This window comes from Corythoichthys intestinalis, chromosome 7, assembly GCF_030265065.1.
Source record: "Corythoichthys intestinalis isolate RoL2023-P3 chromosome 7, ASM3026506v1, whole genome shotgun sequence".
Classification (NCBI taxonomy): Eukaryota; Metazoa; Chordata; class Actinopteri; order Syngnathiformes; family Syngnathidae; genus Corythoichthys; species Corythoichthys intestinalis.
Genome location: NC_080401.1, coordinates 23131130 through 23157132, shown reverse-complemented (window position 1 = coordinate 23157132; position 26003 = coordinate 23131130). Strand labels below are relative to the sequence as shown.

The 26003-nt window shown below is 38.6% G+C and overlaps 2 protein-coding genes and 1 long non-coding RNA gene across 4 annotated transcripts; 2 read left to right on the top strand and 1 right to left on the bottom strand.

Annotated features, from left to right (window-relative positions):
• Positions 1–798: 798 nt before the first annotated feature.
• Positions 799–6481, bottom strand: mpv17l2 (MPV17 mitochondrial inner membrane protein like 2). The gene is made up of 5 exons (XM_057841465.1): positions 6165–6481; positions 3489–3650; positions 3067–3143; positions 2626–2754; positions 799–2514 (listed from the first exon to the last, which is right to left on the bottom strand). The coding sequence occupies exons 1-5, from the start codon at positions 6352–6354 to the stop codon at positions 2410–2412; spliced, it is 663 nt and encodes a 220-aa protein (XP_057697448.1). The 5' UTR covers positions 6355–6481; the 3' UTR covers positions 799–2409.
• Positions 6482–9216: 2735 nt separating this feature from the next.
• Positions 9217–9716, top strand: LOC130919068 (uncharacterized). Its single transcript, XR_009063883.1, has 3 exons — positions 9217–9396; positions 9468–9539; positions 9613–9716. It is a non-coding gene; the product is annotated as an uncharacterized LOC130919068 (long non-coding RNA).
• An 842-nt stretch (positions 9717–10558) lies between these two features.
• On the top strand, positions 10559–23422 carry rab3ab (RAB3A, member RAS oncogene family, b). Of its 2 annotated transcripts, none has more exons than XM_057841717.1 (5): positions 10559–10614; positions 19214–19438; positions 19850–19968; positions 21022–21146; positions 21272–23422. In XM_057841717.1, the coding sequence occupies exons 2-5, from the start codon at positions 19214–19216 to the stop codon at positions 21460–21462; spliced, it is 660 nt and encodes a 219-aa protein (XP_057697700.1). In that variant the 5' UTR covers positions 10559–10614; the 3' UTR covers positions 21463–23422. The 2 variants fall into 2 exon arrangements, with proteins under 2 accessions (XP_057697700.1, XP_057697701.1); XM_057841718.1 differs by lacking the exon at positions 10559–10614 and adding an exon at positions 14774–14920.
• The last annotated feature ends 2581 nt before the right edge of the window (positions 23423–26003 follow it).

Sequence of the window (26003 nt, the reverse complement as noted above, 5' to 3'; positions counted from 1 at the left end):
TTTATATACAAGTGAGGTATCTGTGTCTATGCTAGCTTCATGTAGAAACAGAACAATTGTAAGTTTGGTAAAAATTTGTATCATCCTATTCATTTATTGTTGGTGTCAGTGCAAATTAAAAATGATCAGCATTATCTTGGTAATACACATTTGATTGTACAAGTGTACCTAATAATTAGTGCAATAACAAATTAATAGAAAATCTTTTCAGAAATGATTGACAAGTACTGGCTATTCCTCTTTACTGATGATCCCAATGTTCTTATCTAATGCACTTCCTAAGTTCATGTTTCATTAAATGTCGTAACCTAATAAAAAATAGTTGATTTACCTGATTTTATACAAGAGGTTGTTACAAGTGAAACTATTCATGTTGCATTCAATTGTCACTAGCATAATTCAGTAATGTAAAAAGACAACAAAAACACTTATCATATTGACTTTATCAAATTACAAACACACAGCAAAGATTGATTTTTCAACTACAGCTGTATTAGATATAGCTGTCTAAGCGACACATCGCTTCAAGAACGTATAGCGATATTACTTTCTTATGAGAGTCATAAATATACTTATCTATGATTTACATCTTAAGTTTCACATGACCAACATAAAATCATAATCAAACAATGAAGAGAAAAAAAGATAACAGTCAACAGGTCTCAAGATAAGTCATTATCAAATCATCTCGATAAAAATGCAGTCATTTGTATCAGATTGAAATACAAACCATGTAGATGAAAAATGGAGCAATATTTTCCAGCAACATTCTCTCTGTGTATGAACAAACCCTTGTGGTTAAAAAAAAAAAAAAAAAAAAAATTTAAATAAAGTCTTATTAGAACAACCAAACACTTCAGCGTGCCAAAATTTGAAATCACATAAGATACACACACAAAAAAAGAGGTGAATTTAGATATTTAAACCTGTTCCACAGAATTGCATATTTTATGTAGCAACGCCTAGAAATTAATTGAGCAATCCAATCATTCGGAATCCTATTTCATCTGACTTGGGCAAGGAATTGGTGCTACCAAGCAATCACAAGGCAAATTTGTTCTTGTCAGATTAAATTTTTTTTAGCTGCAATGACAAAATGCAGTTGTATGGAAAAGGTTCTAAAAATATTTTCCTCATGTGACAGTGTCAAATGTCATTTAAATTAATTCATCTCCTACACCGCTTATCTTAAAATATTTATTTATTTTTAATTAAAAAAAAAAAACTTAAAACAATGTTCTATCAATTTCAGCTTGATACTAAATTATAAGAGGTTCAGATATTTGGGCAAGTAAAGAATATAATGAGTGATAACTTTGTACTTAAATAAATGAAATGCCAGTGTAGTTATAACAGTATACAGTGGTACGTCGACATACTGATTTAATGCGTTCCAGGACCTGCTTTGTATGTCGAAATGGTTGTATGTTGAGGGATTTTCCCATTGGAATACATTATAATTCGATTAATTCGTACCACAGCCCAGAAACCTTCACTACATCCTTAATAAATACTGCACGTACAATTACAAATAGCAATTACACATAGCAAAACAAATAAATTATAAATAAATCAGAGGGAAAAAAAGTGTTTTTATTATTACCTTAACTTCTAAAAACTGGCGTACGGAGTAGCGGGTGTTACTGTAGGGGACGATACGGTGAGCATTGTTCTAATTTAATACATGCATTAAATTATTCACATATAAAACTATAAATTATGAATAGGTTTTTACTTTCACCTTAACTTACTGGCGAATGGAGGTCGGTGGAGACAGCGAGTGTGTAGGTAGAGGAGGATACAGTGTTGTCTAGTCAGTTCACTCACGTGCGTACCACGCTCAAATTTTTCTATTTCTGACTTGATTTTATTGGTAAGCGTCACCTTCTTCCTTTTTTCATCACACTGCCACCTGCACTGGTCTCCACTATGTTTTCTTTATTATACAGAGAGAGAAAAAAAAAAAAAACTTCTTGGGACCAGTGAAGATATCTCACGAAAAAATCCGACGTGCTGCCGTCTTGCGGGAAAACAATGAAATTGCAACGCTGTCGTAAATCATCGTATTTCGAGCACGTCAGCATATGTTGAGACAGATGACGAGTCATATTTTACGTTTTATGTCGAAAGAATCATATGTCGATGTGCTCGTATGTCAAGGTACCACTGTAAATCTTACTCACTGTGACCAGAGTCAAATTTGCATGTCATACTGTTAAGCATGTAGGAAAAGCGCTTCTTCATCTCGGAATGTCCGCACAAGTCAGGACCGGTATCGCACTGTCGGAATACTCACATAAATGGAGTACAATTAAAATGTACCTGGAAAAAAAGTGTCCCAGCAAAATAACTTTTAATATCCACATTGAGCGAGTTTTCGCTATCTGGAAACATAGCCCGTCCTTGACTTCACAATCCACTTTTCTCCTGCAGCGGTTTGGATGTTGGCAGAACTTCCTGTTGCACGTCTACCACACTGCTGTCAGATTGCGGCTCAGAGGGCTTACTGTCACACTGCACGCAATACAATCATACACAAGTAATAAGTATACGAGGTAAAAGTACATTTGTCATGTTCAAATGAAAAGGAGTGTGAAGGAAAAAGTCCCTTCAAGGCCACCTTACTCTGTGTTTGAGATAGGAGAGGTAGGTGTCCCAACCCAAAGTGATGGTGTTGACGTAGACAACACGGAATTTGGGTGAAAGGAAATAAAAGTTGACCATCTGAGCCGCAGGCCAAACGCACCAGTCAGCCTGTTAGAAGAAGGACGGATACAGATCAGCATAAACAAATCCAAGAAGATCAGGGTGTGCAAACAAACTGCATTTACAAGCCAAATGTTGATATATACAAAGACGCAACACGAAGGCTTGGTTTGTTGCTTTTGGCACTTTTAGCAGTTGCACACTTTCAACTGGAATAAACCAGAAATTCACACTTGTGAGAGGTGACTTCACATAAAAACATAGTGTTTATACTTATGGTTTGAAACATCAAAAAAAGTTACAGAAGATAGAAATAACCACTTGCCTCATGTTGGAGAGATTACAAGCACGTAAACTTACTTTGTAAAATTCCCAGAATTTATCTTTGAACTCCTCCCATCCATGGGACAAGGAGTGTCCCTCCATGACTCCCATACCTACAATAAAAACAGTTGTAACTCAGATGTGCGTAAGCGAGGCGGGTACATCAAGACAAATTTGAGATAAGTTGCACACTTTAAAATGAGCCCGACTTTAATAAGGTAATGAATTACAGCACCCAACACAGTGCAAGTCTAATTTATCATACTCAAACTCTGAACTATTTCTGATATGAAGACATACTGCCTTTTGTCTTACTCCAACTTTATCAAGATATCAACCGTTTACCAATACTGTTTCACAAGTGAGAATGTTCTTGAGAAACATAACGCAACAGGACCATATTGCCATTAAGAATGCTTGTACAGCAAAAATGAACAACAATAAAAGACAGTTCTCACCTAAAAAATACCACATGCCAAGAGTTGGCGATGCAATCATCTGATCAACCAGAACTTTCTTCACCACTGTGTTCAGAGCATATCCCACAAATCTTCTGTCTAGCCATGTGTACCAAAAGTGGAGCACCGGACCCATGGAGCAGCCGACCATAAACATGCGACCTTTTGGGAACAACAAAGGACAAAAAAAAAAAAAACCAAGAACAACAACAAAATTTGTTACTGATAAGCTTTGGATTTTTAATTCGAGAGGCTTCAAGTTGACATTAAGTGCAGAATGACCCTGGAAGAGTTTATTCATTTCAATTCGAAAATATGTAATACTGAGTTTCTATGACAAAACCATTCTAGCACCTGACTATATTTTTTATGTGGAAAAGTGGAGTAGTCCTTGAAGGTGTCTCTTTCTTTTGCGGTTTAGAAATGTATCAACTATCACACAGTCAATGCCAAATCTCTTTAGATCAAGACTGAAAAATAACTTTTGATTGAATTTGGCTATTTGCTACACACATGACACCATCCATCCCCATCTACTTGTGAGCTTAAATATACAGTAATTATAGCATTTTAGCAGTTTTATGGGACACTCGAAAATTAAAATTTTATTTATGAGAAATATTAATGTAGTTATATTTCCTCCTCTTATCAATGATTATGTGTAGTTCAAAGTTTGATTGCAGGTTTGTGTGGAGCATCTATTAAACGTCACTTGGTGTCGACCCTTATGAACGGCATCCAAATAAACCAGTGAGGCTGAAGTTTGAAAAGTGAAACGAGCTCTTCTGATTGGTTAAAAATGGTCCTCTGTGCGACACCTAGCACATATCCTTACCCAAATCACTTTTGCACCAGTTTAAGCGCAACCTTTGGTGCAAAAGTCTCTTGTCTTTGTGTAACAAATATTTAGCGCTTGTGACTCATAAAGGCGGACTTAAACAGCTATATTTTTACAGGTTGAAAGCAGCCTGTCAAGTCGCCACTCAAGTAGTTGTTCTTCTTCTTGTAGAGACTAACTTTGAAGTCCTACTCCTCTGTTCGTTAATTGATACTCTTGAAACTTGGTAGCTATGTAGCTTGGTACTTTACCAATCGATCCCCAGAGCCCAGGTTTTCATTTTGTGTATCAGGGCTGATTAATTAATTGTGGACATATTATCACGGTAGCTTTAAGTCGGCCAGTAGAGCGCATGCACGTTCTTCGTTACAGCCTTCAGCCTTTTAGTGTGCTGTAGCACACTCATGCTGACCCCCCCACCCTCACAAAGTGTATGTTCTAGTGCATTCCAATTGTGTAGTTTGTTCGCACAACTGTTTTAAATTTTGGATGGCTGCTAAACGAATTGGGCGAACAATTGCCTCTTTAGGGAAAAGTCGTGAAAGGCTGGATATAGCGGCAGACCTCAGCCAGGCAAACCAACATCGCTGTTGTAGCAGTTAATTCTCCTGGCAATGATGTCTCAGCGTGAATTTCCATGCAATGACTTTGAAATGGGGTGACGGAGTTCACACTGGAGCACATCAATAGTCATGTATTTGTTTTTATTGGTTAATGAAGCCAAAAAGCTATCTTGGCCAGAATTGAAACATGACTAGAAAATCAAGAGTGGACTAGAGCTGTCCTGACTAGTCGGGATTCAAGCGGGGAAAGCGGCACAAAGCCAAAAAAGCGCACCAGAGTGACCAAAGCATGGACTTATTTCAACGAAACAAAGGAGGGTACACTGTAAACCAAGCTTGCGTACCACGGCAGCACGTTGGCCGTAAATGAACACCTGAAGCGCCATCACCCAGTTATAACTTTGGGAGACGACAGGAGACGACAAGCTGGTGGATCGTAAGTCCTTATAACGACATATTTTTATTGAAGTTGCCTTTATGCTGGTCGTACGACAGAGTATTAGAGGCTAATGTAGCTGAATAAGCAGCTATGTACTTTACGTAGCGCATTGCCGCCTCCGTTAAATGGACAATATTTTTTAAGTCTTTTTTTCCTCGAAGCAATATTACAACTTTAATTTAGTTCGTTTTTGGGGGGGGCCTAATACTCCGCCGTCGCGTCGTATCAACGTGCATCATTACGTTTTTTTTTTTTTCACGTACTTCACTTCAGTGATTTGTGACATTTATTTATCTACTCTGCTGGTACCCCAAAAAGAGCAAGTACTTATTTTGACTCCTGTTGGAAAGGTGAAGTCACAGTGTTCTGAATGTTTACATTCCATTCTTTTACACTAGTTAATGCCATCAGCCTTTGACCTCATTGTTTATATTTGTGATTTATTATTGTTATTTATGTGTTTGTACTTAAATGAAGAATTTAAGTGTTCCAAAATGTTTTTGTCTATTAATAATCTTCAACAAAAATGAAATAGCAGGATTTGTCACTTTGACCATTCTTGCGCATGAAACAGTGAAAAATATTGAAAACTAATTTAGGGCACATTTACGTGTGAGGGTAGGTTTTCTCCTTGAGTGTCTCTCATTGTAATGATTGCTTTATTTACCGTTAGTACGAGCCATCCACATCCAATATGGCGAACACGTGAACACATGACAGCACACGAGCCAACCTCACGCAGCAACATGAACACGTTTGACTGAGCCCGAGGCCACGCTTATTGGGGAACCATATTTTAAATCCCGGTATGGTTGACTCTGTCTTTTTCCTCTCACCTGTCCTGTTCCAGTCTCTGATTCTGGTCGGGTCGTTGTGCTTTTCCCGGCTCTGCTGCAGGAAGTCACCTAGCGCCAACATGCCTCCTCCGCTAACCGTGTTGGTGAGCAAGAGGTACCGACCCTGGAACAACTGTCGCCACGAGAATCGGATGCGAACCACAAACTCTTTGCCCGCCCGGGGAAGCATGTCGAGACCGTACAAAGAACAATGTCATTTATGAAGTTTTGATTAAAGGACACGACTCCGACAAGATTCTAACAAATGAAATGTTCCGAGACAAGCCATGACATGATGACGTACCAAAATTGAGTGGTTCGAAACTAACAGAGGAAAGCATTCAAGAGAATTTCTGAATTTATTCCGCCATCTGCTGGTCTGGAAGAATAAAAATTAGGGTCGGATAATCCCAGTGCAGTGCAGGAGGTCCTGTAGTATTTACGAGCCATTTCCACAACATCAAAAATGAGAACATGTTGCATTTTGTGAGGAATGAAAAATCACAACATCGAACTTAAGCGTTGTTCCCACAACAATACAGTTTTCTTCAATGATAACATTCATTCATTTTCCGGACCACTATTATCACAAAGATCGCAGGGGTGCTAGAGCCTAAAATTGACATTTGATGAAAACGGGACCTCCACCCTTAACTGGTCACCAGAAAGGTACATACATGGTAGCAATGGTATCATAGTACAGTGATTTTAAGACACGTTATACATTATAAGCAGGGGTGAAAGTGAATTCTGGCCGGAACTCCCTCACATAAAGTTGTTGTTGTTGTTTTGTTTTTTTGGTGTGTGTGTGTGTGTGTGTGTGTGTGTGTGTGTGTGTGTGTGTGTGTGTGTGTGTGTGTGTGTGTGTGAGGTGGTTGGGGGTGGGGTTTAACCTCCTAAAAGCACCGAATTGCAAAAACTGCTTTTGGCACAGTTATAAATGTAACATACAATTGTTAGGTTTTGTGTTGGTTTTCTCCTAGTGCTACTTGTCCCTGTGATTGCCCATTGATTTCACCTGTTGGGCCTGCTCCTAGTGTATCCTCTAATCTGCATCCTCCTGTGCTCACCTCTTCCTCGTTGTGTCGTTACCCCTTGTCTGTGTGTGTATGTCAGCTCACAGTTTCTTTTCACTCTTTGTTGCGTCATTGTCAATGTCCATGTGCACGTCCGAACCTGTTCTCGCCAGTTTTCTCCAACTCCTCGTGTTCCCCTCAGTAAGTTTTGATACCCAGCCTTTTGTTAGTAACCTCAGTTTTTCTGCTGCTGTGTTTTTGGGATCTCATCATTATTTGTTGGTACTTTGTTTTTTGCTTGCCGTGATTAAATCATTTTTGCACCGTCAATCTGCCTCGACTCCTTTCCCTGCATTTGGGTCCACACACCACCTGCCTGCCCGTTTCCTAACAACAATAAAACAACATCTTTCACACACAGTGGTTAGCACGTTCCCCTCACAGTTCTGAGATCAAGGGCTCAATCCCAGGCTCCGGCCTTCCTGTGTGGAGTTTGCATGTTCTCCCCGTGCTTATGTGGGTTTTCTCTGCGTACTTCGGTTTCCCCCCACATCTCAAAAACATGCATGGTAGGCCGATCGAACACTTTAAATAGTTCCTAGGTATGAGTGTGTACGCGAATGGTTGTCCGTCTCCTTGTGCCCTGCGATTGTCTGGGAACCGATTCAAAGTGTGCCACGCATACTGCCCATAGTTAGCTGGGATTGGTTCCAGCGTCCCCGTAACCCTCGTGAGGATAAGCGGCTCGGAAAATAAATGAATGAAAGGTTTCACACATGCATTAGGCTACTGCATTACACTGGAACAAGGAATAAATGAGAAACTTATTTCCATTCGAAATTGTATTTTTTCACTGATTTACAAAATTCCATGTAAAACTCCATCTAATTTTTATTTTCCCTCATTTCCTCAAATCTGAAAGCAAAACCTCAATTTTAACGATTCAAGAAAATATGATGTACTTTTAAATAAGTAACATACATTAACAAACAATTAGAACAAATGACTTACATTATGCACAATGAAATGGAATATATTTTGAAGACAAACCAAACATCAAACTTTTTTTTGTAATTATAAGGTAATAAAAAAGTAGCCTTACATAAATGAACAAAAATAAGTCCAAAGTGCACATTAACATGGAAAATGTTCTGAACCTCCCCAACAAAATAAAATATACCTCATCAACTCTTTCCTTTCTCTTAAAGACCGGATCAATTTTCGTTGCATTTTAATTCAACAAGCTTGTTTTTCCCCTCTATTTGTTGTTCCAAAAAATGTGCATCTGAACCAATCAGATCTAACTATGCATGCTGATCACATGTCAGTATGTCAGCAAATTAAACAGACAGCAGAGTCCTTTTTTTTTTTTTTTTTTTTGCTGCCTGCATGTGCAGGGCGACGCGTCTTGTCAGATACAGAGAGAGACACTGGGGAAAACTACGTAAAATAAATAAATAAATTACAAAAATCAGTGGAAACGGATTACGCTACACAAGCTCTTTATTAGGCTTGTAGTTCACACTTGTGTATGTAAATCTGACGTTAGTAGATTGTTCCTATTGAAGATGCGTGTGTGGCAGTGTGGCAGTTTTCTTTTAAACATGGGGTTTTGACAGTTGCTATCATATTTACAGGATCAAAGCACCGTATCCGGAACAGCGTTCTGGCCCCAAATGTCATGCCAGAACGACGTTCCGGCTATTTAGTCTTAATAGAGGCCTTTGTGTAACAAAATAGAACAAACTTATTGGGAGAAGGTGAATTTTATTTGATGACGGTATTTTTATATAGCCAACACATCCCACTTGCAAATTGCAGTGCCACAATCCAGAAGGCAAGGCAAATTTATTCTTATAACATAATTCAACTCAAGGAAATTCAAAGTGCTTTACATTACATGAAGGTCCGCGAGCAGAGATAAAATGATTAGTAAAAATCCCATTAGAACGTCTGTAACTTTAAATGTGTGAACTAAATGTGCCCAAAAATAAACAAATGCAAAAACACAATTCTCTGTTCTCTATAGAACTTTTATGTAAACAACAAGATAGTGAAGAAAACGCCATGTAACGTGCATATAAAAAAACAGAAAACACATCACCGAAATTACACAAGTTTTTTTTTAATCCAAAAAAAAATATTTTACAGGGTTTACAACACTTTCTTGAAGACAAAAGAGTTCAGAACCAACAACTACTGCCGTGCCTAAAGTGGTAAATTGGTATCTGCTAGTGTGCTAACGCAAACAACAACAATTGACTCACGAATTCCCTTTTGTCAACAGTTGCATTGACAGTGAAAAATGGCTCATCTGTGTTGGTAGCGCTTACTAGTTGATAGCATATCAGATGTTAAGGTAAGACAGTATGTTCCTAATAAGTGCTTATCATTACCTACAATACCTACCTGTAATTGATCTCTGAATGCAGGAAGCACTCGTGAACACACTGGAGTGTGTTGCATTCAGGTGCAAATGGAGGAGAAATAAAGGACTGTCCTGCATAAATCCTTCTGTGGTCTTCTGCAATCCAGGCTAGCAGTCTGTAAATTACCTCCAGCACAAAGGAGGTTGGGTATAACTGATGTCACATTCGTCCCAAAATGGCAATGCATATGAGCTGTGTCATTTTCTGTTTAAACATGATTTTTTTCATTTGTTATCATAGTTCAAAGAATTCATACATTGCATTTTTACTTTTTATGAGCAACCATTTTTTGCATGAAGGTTATGTATACTAAAGCTTCTCTATTCCTTAGTTGACTTATTTCTATATTCAATATTGGAACATTAACAAACAAAAATGTTGAATAATGTTAATGAGTGTGTAGCGAGGAAATTCGATGCATTACATCACGTGACCTTGTTGCTTTAGCAGCAATAATGATCACATCCCCAGGGAGCATTAACTGGCATAACAGCTGTGTTCACTGACCTCATCATTAATTAATTTAGTCACTACGGCAGTGTTCATCAATTTAAAAAAAAAAAAAAAAAAAAAAAAAAAAAAAGGAAATTGTTTGGGTGTGTACTACCAGTGTGGCTCTTAATTGGCCAGCTTGGCTGTCCATACATTTGTTGCCCACTGCCTTGTGGCGATTGTAAAATTTGAAAAAGTAAGGGAAACAAGGAAAAAGTGAATTTCAAAGTAAAAGCCACCGGGGAGGGAGGCATGCTCGGAAGTGGCTGTGGTGCAGCCAGTTTCCCGGACCTATATTGATACATTTGCCAGTTCATACATAATTTGCTAAAATAATTTATTGAAATCACACACAAAAGTCACACAGCACATTCTGACAGCACATCTCAACGGCTACACGCTTATTTTGAAAGTCAAAACAGAATGTAAAGCTCTCCACTTTCTAACTTGCACTTGTGGTGTCTCTGCGGTTGCAGGACGCGGTGGACAGCAGCCGGACAGAAATCTACCAAGGTGGGGTTTAGTCTTGTCTTGAATGTTTAAAGTATATAATTTTATCTGATAAAAACAATACATCTTCAAATTAATATTCACCCGCTAGTGTTAACTGTTTTGTTAAAAAATGTATTGAAATATATTGCTAACAATTATCAAATAGGTGTCCAGCCACGGTGATAAGATGTTTGCGTTTAGACAATTAATTTGAAAAATAAAACTCATAAATGGGCATTATTGTTAGCTAAATGCATGCATTTGTTCGAGCCTTGGATGGACGTTGACGACAAATGCAGTGGGTTGTGTTTAGAGGGATACAGAGCGACCTGCAAGCAAAAGCCTTCTACTGTCGGATGCTACTAATCGAGATAATGGATCCTAATTGATCTGAAAGGATGACTTCATTTAGCCACATTCTAGTTTTGTAATTATTAGCACTTATATCTGAAGCTATTACGTTGTTATTCAATGATTCAAAAATATGGCGTGACTTGCTATATGTTGCAATATTAATTGTTGATTTGGTGCTATTTAAGATGAGCCACGGGGGGCGTTTATATTTTCTCTGATAGGTTAAAGCATTTGCTTGTCTACCAATCACATCGTGGCAAGTTATCAAGCGAGCAATTCTTTTTGATAAACCTTTTTTTCACATAATACATGCCTTATGGAACGGACACAGGTAACAACAAAATCTTGTTTTGACCTGGTTACTGGATATGAGTCATCAGGTTGACATCCATCCATATTCTATAGCACTTGTCCTCATTAAGGTCAGGGTAACTAGAGCCTATGCCAGCTCACACACTGCATTTGTCACTAGCCAATCACAGGCACATACTGTATAGAAAAAACAATGCACACTAACAATATTCACATGAATCAAGGAAAGTAGTTTCCAGTTACTCATCTAAAGCTATTTCTCTTTAAATATAAAATTTTGCGTAACGCTAATGCCGATAATAAAGGCTCGAGGAGTTGTTTAATGAAATTGCTTTAGAATTTTAAAATTTAGATGCAACAAAATTAGGATACTTTTAATGACGTTCTTTGAATTGATGGAATTCGAACATGTGTATTAGTTGAAAATGATTTGAATGTGGAAAACTAAAAATGTTGACATTTTGATGAGAAGAGTGGGAAATTGCATCAGTTTACAGCATTTTAGCTCGGTCCAACTGATGTATGTGATCAAATTCAGTACTTATTTACGATGCGGACTGTGATGAATCTAAAGCTTCATCAAAGAAGATTAAAATATAGTAAAAAAGATGAGGCCACCATATATATCGCAAATTGGTGGTCTACGGCTGCTAAGCACACATACGCACACTCACTCAAATACTGTTTGTGATTTCAAAGGTAATGAATGATACTAAATGTTACTTTTGTGTTTGCAATATATATTTATGTGGCATAGCTAATAACCGGTTAGCACGTTCATCCCACAATTCAGAAGTCGTGGGTTCAAATGTAGGGTTTGACTTTCCTGTGTGAAGTTTGCATGTTTTACCTGTCCTGTGTGGTTTCTTCACACATAGTTAAAACATGCTTAGTGCCTGAATTGAAAACTCCACATTGGCCATGGGTGGTATGATGTGGTGAAAAGTGTGTGGCTGTTGCTATGTGCCCTCCATTCCATTCAGTGATATTGTGAATGTGAATTGCTTTCTCTCATATGCGTTCTGAATTGTTTGGCAACCGTCCCAGAGTCCAGCTATGCCCAATGTTAGCCACAATAGTGTGCAGCCTTACATGGCCCTCATGATTATATAGTGCAGTGCTTCTCAATTATTTTCTGCTACGCCCCCCCAAGCAAGACGTAAATGTTTCGCGCCCCCCCCAAACTCTCTGCCGCCACTGTAAATAGTATTATTTGTCTATAAAATTACTATTATAAATGTGCATCTGCCTAATATTGTGTCCTTTTTTTCTAATAAAGAAAAAAAGTAACATAGATCAACTTATAATAAAGTATAACTTTATTAACATGGTTTTGTTTGTAACAGAGAAGACTTGACGTGCATCAATTTGCCTGAATTAAAAAAAAAAAAAAAAAAAGTCACATTCAAACTGTAAAAATACACTCAAGGTACATTTTTGACCATTTGATACAGAAAAATAAAATGTAATGAAATCAGTAAATAATAACAAATTCAAATTGATTAGAAACATTCACTCATGAGGACAATATGCCAAAAAATGTGACCGAAAAAACAAAACTGAATAAAAGAAAAAAAGAGTGTCCTTGGACAGAAGGACAGTTTTTATTTTTGCCGCTCACAGTATTTACCTCCTTTGCAATGGTGTGGAGTCATTTTGCAATGAACATGCTAACAATGCTCACTGGTTTACTGATATAACACTGACAAAGCAGGACGATTGTTGGCAATATTCGGCACGTTTTCGCTGAAAAACAATCAAGCGGCTTATCGATGAGATTGGGGTCGAATGTCTTTAAGTGGCGTCTTAATTGATTTGGCTTCTGGCGGTCCGCTATAATTATTTTTAGACACAGTAAACAGTCTTTCGTCATCACCCACAGTATTAAAAGTCAAAGCTAAAAGGCAAACGGCACGAACAAAGCGCATTCTCGGTGGCCGAGGTAGAACCGTAGGTGAGGGCGGTCGTCGTGACGATCCCAAGCCGAAAATGGTACTTATCGGGCGGCGGCGTAAGAACCGGACAAGACAGTGGGTCGCTGCGTGAGTGAGTCCGGTCGGAAAACGGCTTTCGAAAACGGCGGCGGCGCACTGCTCTTCATATTTGTTTTCTGTGTGATGAGTGCTCTTCCTTAGTTCAAAAATACTGCACGCACTCTGAAAATGAGAGCGCCACTGCCACCCACTGAGTGGATGCGCAAGTACACTTTATTCCAGTACGGCAGGAAAAAAAAAAAAGAAAGCAGGGTCACACGCGCCCCCCCCGGCATCGCTCTGCGCCCCCCTAGGGGGGCGCGCCCCACTATTTGAGAAGTACTGATATAGTGTATCACAAAAGTGAGTACACACCTCGCATTTCTGCAGATATTTAAGTATATCTTTTCATAGGACAACACTGACAAAATGACACTTTGACACAACGAAAAGTAGTTTGTCTGCATCTTATGTAATAGAGTTAATTTATTTTCCCCTCAAAATAACTCAAAATATAGCCATTAATATCTAAACCCTTGGCAACAAAAGTGAGTACACCTCACAGAAACTACGTACATCTCTAAAATTGAGTACAGCTGGTCATTTTCCCACCAAAATGTCATGTGACTGTTTCCAGGAGTGCTGTCAGCATTGCTGCAGAGATTGAAGAGGTGGGGGGTCAGCCTGTTAGTGCTCAGACCATACGCCGCACCTTGGTGTGCATGGCTGTCACCCCAGGAGGAAGCCTCGTCTGAACACTGTACACAAGAAAGGCCGCCCGTCTCATCAGGCCATAGGACATTGTTCTAGTAATCCATTTGCTTTGTTGACATGTCTTCAGCAATCTGTCTTCAGAAGAGGCTTCCTCCTGGGGTTACAGCCATGCACACCAAATTGATGTAGAGTGCGGCGTATGGTCTGAGCTGTTTATGAACTCTTATTATATAAGCTGCACACAGACTACTTTTCATTGTGTCAAAGTGTCATTTTGTCAGTGTTGTCCCACGAAAAGATATACTTAAAAATCTGCAGAAATGCGAGGGGTGTACTCACTTTTGTGATACACTGTATATACTTTGCATATGTATGGATGTTTAACAAACAAACAAACAAATAAATCAGTTGGAACTACAACAATGTGATTGTACATTTTCTGTATCATGAATTGCATAACAGTTTACCATCATGTATTGAAAATGAGAATACAACAGTGCTATTTTAGCTCTGTATTTGGATTCCTGTTTGCATCCAAAATGGCTTTGAACAACCTGCACTCTTTTATCTGTGCTGCCCCGCTTTTCTGTGTGCTGTGCTGAAAAGAAAAAAAGATGAAGCGGTGCTATTTATAACTTTCTCCTCCTCTCGTCTGTATCCGCATGCTTCCTAGAAAAGGAGGCGTGTGATTGGAGGGAATAGGGGGAAATGCCATCTTTCACAACCTGTGAGGACAGCTGCTGAATTACAAGGAATAATGCACCACTGAGACGAGCGGCGCAGGGGACTGAGAGAGGCGGGCTGCAGCCAGACGCCTCTCGAATAATGTGATCTTCAGCGTTACATCACCGGTAGTCACATGATGAGCCACGTTTGAATTTTCATTGAGAAGGCTGCATACTGTAGGACAATTGATGGAGGACGGGTTGGCCACCTCTCACCTAAATTGAGCTGGGACAGGATCCAACTCGCCAGTGAGTCTAATGAGAACAAGCACTATAGAAAATGGATGGTTGTTCACATGAATGTGAAGTACTGTTTAAAAACACCTAAACATTTTTATTGTTGCCTTTGAGTTCACTCGGGTGGTCACGGTCAGGAGTCTTGGCTGTTTCTTGGTTTTTCAGCCAGGGAGATGTGCGCTCCATCCCAGGTGAGCGTGAACTGGCAGTCTGAAGAAAGGAGGCCAACAGTGATTAATTAAATGAGCCTGACTAGCTGGCAGCAGCACTTAAGTGTAGTTCAATCCTGCTCATTGCCCATGAATCTTCATTAGTTGACAGCTTTAAGGGAGCTCCTTGTGGTGTCATCTCACGGGACAGAAAGTGGTTTTCATGACTGAATTACTGAAAATGCAAAAATACCAGCTCTGACCATAGACTTCATAATGATATTGACGGGTCAGATTCGACCGTCACTACACCACGCCTTCAAGTAGGGGGCCATCCCACAATCCTCTTCAGTTTTTGCAGTCGGTTGCTGCGACACATGCAGCGATCCAATGCCGGATTAATATTGAAAAAGTACGAAAGCTGTACCACATACAAACAGGGAGTATTGTCTCAGGAGTGATTTGTTCAAGGATTCAAGATAATTATTATATTTTTTTGTTTTTTTTCACAATAATTTTCAACGTAAAAAGCTCTTTGTTGTAAGGCTGCCGCCACATTGTCTAACAGACATGCATCATTCTTCGACATACTGTATTTACGTAAAATAAATGCTAACTGCACTTTTTTTTTTGCTTATAACCAAGAATCAAGACTGTTTTACGTCCATATCTATAAAGAATTCAGTGATTTAAACATTTATTCACAAGAATTTTCACCGGAAAAGCTCTGTTTACGTAAGGCGGCCGCCACATTGACTAACAGACTAGCATCGTACTTTGACATATTTACGTAAAATTAATGCTAACTGCACTTTTTTTGTTGTTGCTTTTATCCAAGAATCAAGACTGTATTACATCCATATCTATAAAGAATTCAGTGATTTAAGCACTTATCCACAATAATTGTCACCGGAAAAGCTCTGTTTACATATAGCGGCTGCCACATTGACTGACAGACTAGCATCGTACAGTACTTCGACATATTTACGCAAAATAAATGCTAACTACACATTCTATTTATTTATTTATTTTTGCTTTTAACCAACAATCAAGACTGTTTTACGTCCATATCTATAAAATAAATTCAGGGATTTAGGCATTCATTCACAAGAATTTTCGCAGCATTGACTGACAGACGAGCATCGTACTTCGACATATTTACCAAAAATAAATGCTAACTGCAGTTTTTTTATTATTTTTTTTGCTTTCACCCAGAATCGAAACTGTTTTACTTCCATATCTATAAAGAATTCAGCGATTTAAGCATTTATTCACAAGAATTTTCAATGAAAAAGCTTTGACGGCCACACCAACAATGCAAGCCCCCTATTAATCGGCCCCGTGCTCCGTGTCCCGTCAACATCATTATAAGGTCAATGCTCTGACATTGCTGTTTGTTTCCTTCTTAAGAGTTATTCTTTAGAGTGAGCTATGAGCAGGAGGTTGGAAGGTATAGCTTACCGTGAATTGTAGCCAATAAGCAGGGCACACAGAAAACCATTCACACTCACATTCACACTTACGGGCAATTTGGAGCATTTAATCAACATAGCATGCATGTTTTTGGGATGTGGCAGGAAACAGGAGTATGCTGAGAAATCCCTCAGAGGTACTGGGAGAACATCCAAACCCCACACAGGAAGGACTCTTGCTCTCAGAGCTGTGAGATGTTGTGCTAACCAGTTTCCACCGTGGCGCCAGCAGTCAATCTAACCCACAAAAACACCCAATAAATATGAAGTGTAAAGGGTCAGAGAAAGATTGATTTGCTAAACAATGACTGATCTATACCATACTGTATACTTGTATATACTAAAAACAGTATGTAGTATACTGTAACTGTATACACACGTTAAACGATGGACAAGCTGAAACAATAGAGAACGACTGTTGAATTCCGAACATCTAACGCCAAATATACATGACTTGATTCAACACTTTCATGACAGTCACATGAGAAGATATTTTTTTTAATAAGACTGTAGAAGAACTGTGCATTGAACTTTCATTGTGATGACTTCTAACCTGACTTGCTGCTAGGTAGACAATTTTGTAGTCCAATGTGGCCCAGTTTTGGATTCATGTCTTGGCATTAAACCCAATATATATTTTGGAAATTTTTTCTTTGTCCCTGTATTGTTGCTTCTGATAATATTTACCTGCATTTTGTGCATTATGTGTACGTGCACGCAGGTTGTATCAGGCTAATGCTGAAAAATGTATATGACTTTAGGGAAAAGTGCAAGTAAAGTAGACAAGAGTGAAAAGCAGATACAGGAACTAGACTGGAATTAGCCAAAACTGAAAAGTAGATCGCGCATACAGGCACAGACCTTATCTTATGGGTTCATGCTTCTTCATTATTTATCCTCCATCACTGTGTTCTTTCATGTAAGCTGATAGCAGGGTGCAGTTGTTTTGCTCTGTGCTTTGGGCTCTCAGCATTCTAGTGTTGCACTGCAGCAAGTCAAGATAACACTCTAAACATAGATCAGGCCATTGGGAGTCTGAGTATGGGGTTGAAGCCGACATCTTCTCAAGGTCTCCAACTTTCCTCACTCATTTTAGTTGCTGTGTTCTTGTGCTTAGTATCATGCAGTGTTGGATAAATCTGCGTATGTACAGTTCAGGGACATTTTGAGGTTGTTGTTTAATGATGACTTCATTAAGTAGTTGGTGATGGAGCATTGTTAAAACTAGTGGTTAGCGTGTCTGTGTTCAGCATTGTGTGTGGCAGCAATGATAATGTGGACAGGTACTATAGAAATTGAATGGATGGAAGAGTTTTTCTCCTTTAGTTAATGTGTTCAAAATTGGGCTTTATTTACTATGGGATTTGTTGACTCTCTGTCTGGCTTGCATACTACATCAAGACATTCCACTGTGTTCAGATTAGGCCTGCACAATACTAGTATATCGTTTGAACATCGCCATCGCAATGTGCACGTGCGCAATAGTCCCATCGCAGTTCTTGCGATTGTTTTTTTTAGTTTTCTTCATAAAAGCAGCAATTGTGCAGAGACATGGCTTCGAGGATCCCTTTTATATGCACCAATCTTCATCATTTACAGATAAACCCCCTTAGTCTGGATTAAACGGTATTTTATGAATACTAGGGATGTTCCAATTACATATTTTTGCACTCGATTTCAAGTCACCTGATTTTGAGAATCTGCCAATTCCGAGTCCCGATCAGATACCGAAAAGTTATTTTGTTTTTTGCTTTGACGCTCACACTGCCATTTACAGCCTCTCACAAAATGAATGAGTTGCCAAAGCACACAGACTGTGTACCAAGCTTAATGATGATTGACACATCTGTGCCTTTGATCGTAGAGCTACTGGGGCGTCTCTGGCCAGATCAAAGCTACAAACCTATCAGTCATCGTTAACTTTAAGTACCAAACGCCAGCTGCACAGGTGACCAAGAAAAACAGTTTGGTCGCACTGCTTTTCAGGAGGGAGCGTGAGAGGCTGTGCGAGTATGAGGCAGGAAAAAACATTAACATATATTTTTAGTTAAAAACCCGAGACTTTTCACCATATTCCGATCCTCTGAAAAATGGCGCGATCGGCCCGATTTCTGATCAAGTGATCAGATCAACATCTCTAATGAATACAATGTGGTCATAGTGAGTCAACTCAGGTGTTCCCAAACAGAACTATTGATGTCTGGTGAAAATTCTATGTTTAAATATCGCAATATATATTGCAGACCCACCAAAAATCACAATCTCCGTTTTTTTTCCAATAACAATAATGCTAATGTTACATACCTGCATTTCAGCATGACCTTACCTCCTCAAGACATGAGTGCCTTAAACACGTTTTCACTTCATTTCACTTAATAAGCTTTTTTACCATCTCCTCTATTTTTGGAGGGCATAATGGTCTCTTGGTCATCGCACATAATGTATTTATTTGCCATCACTTGTAGTGGGAGAGTAAGGATATTGAAGATTTTGGTGGGAATCCCAAATTTAACAACATTGGGGTTTCATTTCATTTGTGATTAGTGAAATCAAAATTAATTATGCACTGTAACTGCATTATCAGTATGCCAGACCTTAACCATTGGGTCTTTTATACCGTATATCTATTACATCAATTCCAGTCAAATGAAATTTACTTTACCCTTCTCCAAATGTGTCCACAGATGGCATCAGCCACAGCAAACTATGGACAGAAGGAGTCATCAGATCAGAACTTTGACTATATGTTCAAGATCCTCATAATTGGCAACAGTAGTGTGGGTAAAACCTCCTTCTTGTTCCGTTATGCCGATGACTCCTTTACACCTGCCTTTGTCAGTACGGTTGGCATTGACTTCAAAGTAAAGACCATCTACAGGAATGACAAACGGATCAAACTACAGATTTGGGTAAGTCTTTTGTGTATTATAAATAATCAAAATTATTTCTAATACAGAAATTAGTTATAAATTGTACTCCTGAAAACTTTTATCAGGTGTTCAATTAATCTGTATAATTGTGTCTACATGTTTTAACTTTAAAATTAAATGTGAACTTAAATTCTTCTCATCTCCAGTATTTTCTGTATTATATTCTGGGGTTATTCAACTTATTTATTTAGCACTTACTTCAACTATTAGTAAATGAAGAAGTCACTGTGTGTGTGTTAGATTTCCTGACTGACAATAAACAATTGAATTAGCCTAATATAAGTGATTGTCAAAGACCAATGTTTCTTGTTAGTGTTAACTAAACTGTTAATTTCATTTCTTCAAAAAGTGAACGTATTTTCATACGTATTTGTCTGATCTGATTTTAAGGACACAGCGGGTCAGGAGCGTTACCGCACCATCACTACTGCTTACTACCGAGGTGCTATGGGCTTCATTCTTATGTATGACATCACCAATGAGGAATCCTTCAATGCTGTCCAGGACTGGTAAATGAGAAAGTAGAAAAGGAAATTGTACGACCTACCGTTAATGATATTGCTGAGAGTGATGCAGTTCAAAAGTGTTTAATATCATTGACATTTGTAGTGAGTAAATAATTTTTGGCATTGTTATTGCAAAAACTGGGATTGAAAAAAAATCTGCGCTAAAAGTGCCTGTGACAGCATAAAAACAATCTTAAATAGCATTATTATGTGAATTAGAATCATATTTTGAGACGATTTGACGATATACAACAATTTTGCAAAGTGCAGATGACGAGAAATTAGTATTTTAATCTGTTAGTCCGTTTTTTGTCATTTCCCTGCCCCCGCTTCGAGACTGATGAAAGAGCGTAAACAAAACAGGAGGAGTGACAGCTAGCTGATATGCTAACCCAAACCGATCGGCTTTTCCAAGTCTTATTCTCGCCTTTCGAAAACGAAAAATCACACAAAACTACCCTTAAGTATGTCACACATGGCGGTGGGGTTGATTGTCTTCACCGATCGGCCAACCCCCGGCTGCGAGCAAGTTACGGCTCGTCGTTCTGCTGTAGCCTCAGCGGGCAGGCAGTGGTTGTCGCAGCTGAGAGGAGGGGAAACGCCGAAACACGAAAATGGACACAATGGAGAACTAAACGGGAGTGGGGGCTCCCCGAGCCCAAGCCGAAAATAGATCATTCTCGGCGGGCACACAAAAGGACCGAGGAGGGCAGGAAGTTTACACAATCGAGGACCGGATACTAGAGCAGGGGGCTGATTTTAATTGTATCGATCGCTTCCACACACATCCAAGCAGTCCATTTCATTCAGGAGCATAAAATACCGTGTGTAATATGAAATAAACATGCATTTTTTTGTGTATTAATTAAATTATTATTATTATTATTTTTTTTTTATTATTATTAATAATATAGCATAATATAATATAATGTAATAATAATATAATATATTTTGTGTTTAATTCTCAAGAAACAAAAAAGGAGTACTTGTTATACAATCCAGATCCCTAATAAGTTACAGCTCAGATTTCTTCATCAAATGTGTATTTGTTTCCAGGTCTACTCAGATCAAGACATACTCATGGGACAATGCGCAGGTGCTGCTGGTAGGAAATAAATGTGATATGGACGATGAGCGCATGGTGAGTAGGGACAGGGCCCGGCAGCTGTCTGAACATCTTGGTGAGTAAACACATTAATGCATATTTCTATATTCCGCCTGCCCGTATTTACACAATCTGGTTCAAGTGACACAATGTCAAGTGGCACACTGATGCTAGAATTCAATACGATTTTCACCATTCTAGGTTTCGAGTTTTTCGAGGCCAGCGCCAAAGACAACATCAACGTGAAGCAGACATTTGAGCGTCTAGTCGACATTATTTGTGAAAAGATGTCAGAGAGTCTGGATGCCGGCGATCCTGCTGTCACAGGAGCCAAGCAGGGGCCTCAGCTGACAGAGCAGCCTGCTCCACCACACCAGGACTGTGCATGTTAAAGATGCCTGTCTGCTGCTTTCTTCTTCTCCTTTACACTCCAAACGAGTCCATTGCCCACCCTTCTCACCCACTTTTCAGCTTACATCTGAGTGAGGCCACTGGCTGAGGGTCCCGAGAACCAGCTTGTAAAAGGGCCTGAAACTCTGTGAGTAAATGGTTTGTGACTTAATCTCACAGAATCATAAAATTGTTTTCTGTTTTTGTATCTTCAATCACACCACCATGTTTCAGACTCTTTGCATCCTCTGGTTCTTGGAATTCTTTTGTTTTTTGTGTGTGTTTAAAAAGGATTTGACGGCTTACATCCACTATCAGAGTGCCATTTAAATCCTTCTGATGTTTACAGTACCTTTATGTTTGTGAAATATGGTGAAAAAAAATCAACAACGGATTATATTTGGAGTAGGAAGGACCCATCTGAAATCTGTCTCAATATATGTGTTCAGTTTCCAAGGCAGTCAGACATAAATACGTCTTACCTTGTTTTTGTTTTTGTTTTGTTTTTTTACTTTTCTGACACAGTTTTTTGTATTTCGGAATTTTTTATGTTGGTTTTATTATTTTGCTCCTTCAAACACTGGGTGGATGAACAAGATAGAGAAAATGGAGTTAAGATGAAATAGCATTTTATTTAAATGTGTTTATTTCAGATGTATATGAATATTGTGCAATATTTGATGTACACAGGTATGCATTTCTGGAAGAAAAGTTGAAAAGATGAGATGTCCTTTGAAGATAGTATTATATACAGTATCTATCAGGTCTTTGTTGTGAAGTTTTTTTGTTTTTTTTGGGTGGTTTGTGTGCAATTGACTCCTTACCTTTTGTCCCTGTAGTTCGGTCTCTTGGCTGAGATTTTGCAAAGTGACACATTTAACTCCAAAGTGGGACTTAGAAATTACACTTTTTATCATCCTGCTACAATTTGAAAAAGTGAGGATTTGGAGTCATTGTATTTAAACAATACTGTATACGTAAGCTTGAAAAAAATATCATATTTTAACATTTGAACAGAATTTTGTTATAAAATATCCACTGTAATTGAGGAATTTGCGAAAAGATTAACAGGGTTTTAGGTTGAAAAATATATCACTGAACACTTTTAGGCCGTTTCATTAAAATTTAAAAAGTTTTAATATGCATTTTTTTAACTCGCTGCATCCCCTACGTGAGATCAGGGTCATAGGATTTGAAGGGAAAACAAGATTGATGTTTCGAGTCAAGTAAGGAATTATTCCAGCATTTCTATTTTTAAGGTACAATACAAGTTCCTTTTTCATCGTGTCAGGTCACAATGTTTCAACCAGACAGGGAGTAGTGATTTTTTAATGCTAATAAGTAAAACCAAGGAGACTAATGGTGGTGACTGTTTCTTTTGCCAGATGTTAAATTAATCCCGTATCTAATGTCTTCCTCTCTGTATGAACCATATATGTAACAATTGTACCTTCAATGTTGGCTGTATCGTTTTGACTCAGGCTTGCCAAAAAAAAAAAAATGCGAGGGAAAAAAATGCTGTTAACAGGAGCCATGTTGAGGTCTGAATTCTTATCACCAGGCCTGCTTGTGAATGAATGTTATACAGTACTTTACTTTTACAAAGCAATACAATACCAAGAAAAAAATAGAATTTCCATCTGGCTCGGCAGGGGTATCTGACTTCAGATGCAGACTTGTATTTGGTTTGAATCACTGCCTCTTCAACATAACGCCACCCCCTTCAGTTTAGGCCAGTAAGATTCAAGATTATGCTGTGGGTGTTTTTATCTGTACTTTGAGGTAAAAGAATAAAAGCATTATTAAATGGACTGTTTTGGGGATAATCCTGAAGTTTTCAATTGCGTACATTATTTTAAAGTGGTAACGCATGCCAAAAACCAGGCAACATGGCCTTTCCATACTGTATGGTTTTACTTTTGAGATGTATTAAAAGAGACCTTCAATTGTTTGTAAATTCAACAGAGTACAGGCGATTTCATTTCCTGTTGTACAAGAATTCGTTCTAGCTTCCCTTTAGGACATTAAACCAAGTTGTGTTATTTAGGCTCAATAATGAGGCCTTTGTTAACTCTGAACTCCCTTTACTGCATCATTTAATCACAATATAAAGCACAACCCCAAAACAGTGTGTACCTACGCTGGTCACATACTATTCAGTTACATTGCTGGCCAAAAGTATTGGCACCCCTGCAATTCTGTTAGATAATGCTCCATTTCTCCCAGAAAATGATTGCAATTACAAATGCTTTGGTAGTATATCTTCATTTATTTTGCTTGCAATGAAAAAACACATAAGAGAATGAAAAAAATTAAATTATCATTTTACACAAAACTCCAAAAATGGGCTGGATAAACATATTGGCACCCTTTGAAAAATCTTGTGATGCTTATCTAATTTGTGTAATTAACTGCACCTTTTACTTACCCGTGGCACTTAATAGGTGGTGGCAATAACTGAATCACACTTGCTGCCAGTTAAAATGGATTAAACTTGACACAACCTCTGTCCTGTGTCCTTGTGTGAACCACACTGAGCATGGGGAAAAGAAAGAAGACCAAAAAAATTGAAGACTTAAGAAGCAAAATTGTGAGGAAGCATGGGCAATCTCAAGGTTACAAGTCCATCTCCAAAGACCCAAATGTTCCTGTGTCTACCGTGTGCGGTGTCATCAATAAGTGTTTAGCCCATGGCACCGTGGCTAACCTCCCTAGATGTGGACAGAAAAGAAAAAGTTCAAGCTGTCCCGCAGTCTGAGGGTACAACAGTGTCAACCCGTACTATCCGTCGGCGTCTGAATAAAAAGGGACTCTATGGTCGAATACCCAGGAGGACCCAACTTCTGACCCAGAGACATAAAAAACCAGGCTGGAGTTTGCCGACACTTACCTGAGAAACCCAAAAACGTTTTGGAAGAATGTTGTCTGGTCAGATGAGCCAAAAGTAGAGCTTTTGGGGAAAAGGCATCAACATAAGTTTACAGGGGAAAAAACGAGGCCTTCAAAGAAAAGAACAGTCCCCATAGTCGAACATGGCAGAGGTTCCCTGATGTTTTGGGGTTTCTTTGCTGTCTCTGGCACTGGACTTCTTGACTGTGTGCATGGCATCATGAAGGCTGAAAACTACCAACAAATTTTGCAGCATGATGTACGGCCCAGTGTGAGAAAGCTGGGTCTCCCTCAGAGGTCATGGGTCTTCCAGCAGGACAATGACCCAAAACACACATCAAAAAGCACTACAAAATGGTTTGAAAGAAAGCACTGGAAACTTTTAAAGTGGCCAGCAATGAGTCCAGACCTGAATCCCATAGAACACCTGTGAAGAGATCTGAAAATTGCAGTTTGGAGAAGGCACCCTTCAAATCTCAGAGACCTGGAGCATTTGCCCAAAGAAGAATGGTCTAAAATTCCATCAGAGTATTGTAAGAATCTAATGATGGATACCAGAAGCGGTTGTTCGCAGTTATTTGTCAAAAGATTGTGCTACCACGTATTAGGCTGAGGGTGCCAATACTTTTGCCTGGCCCATTTTAGGAGTTTTGTGTAAAATGATAATGATTTAATTTTTTTTTCATTCTCTTGTGTTTTTTCATTGCATGCAAAATAAATGAAGATATTACTGCCAAAGCATTTGTAATTGCAATCGTTTTCTGGGAGAAATTGACATTATCTGACAGAATTGTAGAGGTGCCAGTACTTTTGGCCAGCACTGTATGTATCACTCTGCAATGTCCATGGGATGCTCTTGTCATATCTATTTAGTGCACCACGCCCATGCAGCTTTGTTATGTCAAAATATTTTTTGTGAGTGTCTAAGAGCCCTTTTCTGGAACCAATTACTACAATTTTTTTTTAGCCAGGAACCAAAAATAGTCATATCTGCGTCTACCATTACATAATTATCATGTGGCCTAATTTGACTGCCGAGCAATTACAAACTTCACCGTTCGAATCTGCTGCTTACTGTGCTTGGGTAAGGTTTCTTCGGGTAATTTGACAAAAGAAATTGTTTAAAAATCATTAAAGGCAGGCTTAATTATTGTCCATAGGTGTCTGTATGTGCCCTGGTATTTGCTGAAAGGCGAGTGTACGGTACCCAACCCTTTCCCCAGCTGGAATTGGCTTCAGGCCACACACATGTGCTTCGCGAGGACAAGGTCTTTTATTTCAAAATGGTTAAATACCAGAGGTGGTAAAGTACCCATAATTTTTAATCAAGTAAGAGTAGCGTTACTTGAAAATAATATTACTAAAGTAGTCATCCAAAAAATGTACTCAAGTACAATTAAACAAGTATTTGGTAAATAGAATACTCAAGTCATGAGTGACATTGTGAGTAACTGCTTACGACATTTGAATTTATTTCCTAAACAATGGCATTTTTTTCTCAGCAAAACGTTATCCACATTAGCTGCTATTATTATACTGTACCATAACCTATTACATAACCACATTAAGCCAAAGAAAAAAAATATATCATTCAACCATAGAGCACGAGTGCCTTCTAGTGGAAAAATAGTTCCCAGTTTGAATAGTGAACATT

Bases quoted from the DNA above. Each gene is read 5' to 3' on its own strand.
- mpv17l2 (XM_057841465.1), bottom strand. From the start codon at position 6,354: ATGCTTCCCCGGGCGGGCAAAGAGTTTGTGGTTCGCATCCGATTCTCG. The intron at 3,651-6,164 runs GTGAGAGGAAAA...TGTTCCCAAAAG, and splicing joins CAGAGACTGGAACAGGACAG to GTCGCATGTTTATGGTCGGC. The intron at 3,144-3,488 runs GTGAGAACTGTC...TTTTTATTGTAG, and splicing joins TGGCATGTGGTATTTTTTAG to GTATGGGAGTCATGGAGGGA.
- rab3ab (XM_057841717.1), top strand. From the start codon at position 19,214: ATGGCATCAGCCACAGCAAACTATGGACAGAAGGAGTCATCAGATCAG. The intron at 19,439-19,849 runs GTAAGTCTTTTG...TCTGATTTTAAG, and splicing joins GGATCAAACTACAGATTTGG to GACACAGCGGGTCAGGAGCG. The intron at 19,969-21,021 runs GTAAATGAGAAA...ATTTGTTTCCAG, and splicing joins TTCAATGCTGTCCAGGACTG to GTCTACTCAGATCAAGACAT.